Raw genomic sequence first — 2,368 nt, 5'->3', positions numbered from 1 at the left:
ACATATAAAGATATAAGAAAAAACATATATGTAGATATATAAGCAATCTAAATTAGCCTCTGCAACAATCTTCCTGACCTTTTGAGTTGTCTTTAAACCACAAAACATTTTAAAACAGTCAAACAGAGAAAAAGCATATCTAACTCCTATTAACATTCTTTATATGGCCTATGCCTTTCTTCTGGAATGGAGCTATAAATTAATAATAGATAATAAAATCAAACAATAGAAATCACTTTTATCATGGCGACAAAAACAGCGGCAATGAAATGTCTTTGACGTGTTACTGACTTTTACATCCCGCACGATGGCATCACGTTGCTGCTTCAAGCCACCACGGTTCAAATGATCAGAGGATGCCTGAGAAGAAAAGAAAAACAAGGAAAAGGAAAAAAAGGATAGAGGTTGGGGGACAGTGAGAAAAAGAAAGAAAGAAAGAAAGAAAGAGAGAGGGAAGGAGGGAGGGGGAGAGAGGGAAGGAGGGAGGGAGAGAGAGGGAAGGAGGGAGGGAGGGGGAGAGAGGGAAGGAGGGAGGGAGGGGGAGAGAGGGAAGGAGGGAGGGAGGGGGAGAGAGGGAAGGAGGGAGGGAGGGGGAGAGAGGGAAGGAGGGAGGGAGAGGGAGAGAGGGATCGAGAGAGGGAGGGGGAGAGAGGGATTGAGAGAGAGAGAGAGAGAGAGAGAGAGAGTAAATAAGTATAAGAGAAGGAAAAGAGAGAGTAAAAAGGGGGAGGAATAGAAAGGAAAGAAAAGGCATAGGTAGAAGGGTGTATGAAAAAAAAAGAAGAAAAAAAAAAAGAGAGGATATATTTAGGAAGAAGAGTAAAAGAAGAAAAGGAAGAGGAGAGACTGGTATACACACAAAAATGTCACTTGATCCATAAATCTTGGAAAAAAAAAATTATGGCATAAAACCATATCCTTCATCTCATTCCACAGAAGTGTGAACATATTGGGCTGATACTCATCTAATTTTTTTTTGCTGAGGGTGATCCTTTTACCTGCAATTGCAAGGCCTTTCAAATTTTTTGAGTTTTCACCCGCATGTGCCAGTCTCATTCTAGGGATAAATTGCCTGTATTCTACAGACCTAAAATACAATAATTTTTTATCCATCAATCTTTTTTTTTTGTTATCTTAAAGTGATAGTGATAAACCTAAACCCCTTCTTTCTCCCACAGACATCTCCAGGGATCCTTTCTAGACACAGATGAAGCATTTGTGAAATAGGACATGTGAAATACGTACATTCCTCATATTTTTGTTTTAGGGGGAATCAATATTGCAAATCAAGTATACAAGATAAAATTATGTATGCTGTGTATTTACCTCTCAGTGTATTGGTACTGTATGTATAGTATCAGTATTTTGTTTAGTGCACTGGGATTAACATAAACTGCAAGATCTTTATGCAAATTTGTATTTCATCCAAACATTGTATTTAATTGTGATTATTGATAATCTTATGCAATTAATAAATTAAATTGCATATGACTGTGAATAATCCTGTTTGTGGAAGTTTGGAATGCCGAAGGATAGATTGATTTGTCAACATGAAATAAAATTTGGGCGTAATAAATCCATCGAGCAAATGAGCTGATATATCTACCTTACATCTATTAATTTTTGCTGCATCTTGGAAAATATATATATACGAAGAATGCAGGCAAGTATATTGGCGCATTCCAAACTAAACGGTTTCCTTTTTCTCACTCATTTCACTAGAAATCTCTAAGAATGCACCTTTGAAAATTTACCTTTTTTTTCTCTCTCTCAAGTGTACTGGGCAAGACACAAGAGATTTATATAGGAACCCTTTATTATTAGCAAAGTAAAATCAAATATGCTTTGCCACTTTTCCCCAATCTATATCAATATTAATGAACATCTAAACAGTTCCTTTACTCTCTAAATATGTACAGAAATAACACCTCATCCCCCAATCATCATATCTTTAACCCTATGACGACGGTGCGTCACACCCGTGTGACACAGCCAAACTCCCGATGCCGGGGCGTCATGCCAGTGTGACGATTTCAATGCGCATTATTGTTTTGCAGGCAAATGACTGGCACAGGGGTCTTTCCCGAGCGGTGCCCCGTCGTTAATATATCTAGTTTCTAAGAAACTATGTTTTTGCCCCATAGAATTAAAAAAATAAAATGTGTCTTTATTCATCCAACCTTATACACATTGTACAGGAATGAATGAGTGTGGACCTATTAACATAGGTTAAGTATAAGATAAAACTAGAAATAAACAGGACAATACAAGCAATTCAAAGAATCATTGAACCATGCAGTCTCCATCAATCTCTCGATGATGCTAACACTATAGCATTCTCCGATTCTTTAAGTAACAGAAACGGCTA

The 2,368-nt window shown here is 37.5% G+C and overlaps 1 protein-coding gene across 1 annotated transcript in view; it reads right to left on the bottom strand.

The window, feature by feature from the left end:
- Window positions 1–1,401: 1,401 nt before the first annotated feature.
- The window catches only part of LOC122257400 (polyamine-modulated factor 1), a 10,511-nt gene continuing 9,544 nt past the window's right edge, over window positions 1,402–2,368 (bottom strand). Inside the window, exon 4 of the mRNA XM_043022667.2 lies at window positions 1,402–2,368. This exon is cut by the window's right edge and continues 142 nt beyond it. Within this exon, the coding sequence (XP_042878601.1) occupies window positions 2,366–2,368 (3 nt within the window). The 3' untranslated portion in view covers window positions 1,402–2,365.

Source organism: Penaeus japonicus, unplaced genomic scaffold (assembly GCF_977035675.1).
Source record: "Penaeus japonicus unplaced genomic scaffold, GWHDUDI00000001_assembly GWHDUDI00000026, whole genome shotgun sequence".
NCBI lineage: Eukaryota > Metazoa > Arthropoda > Malacostraca > Decapoda > Penaeidae > Penaeus > Penaeus japonicus.
The sequence above is the reverse complement of the archived record's forward strand: the minus strand, read 5'-3'. Positions and strand labels throughout refer to the sequence as shown.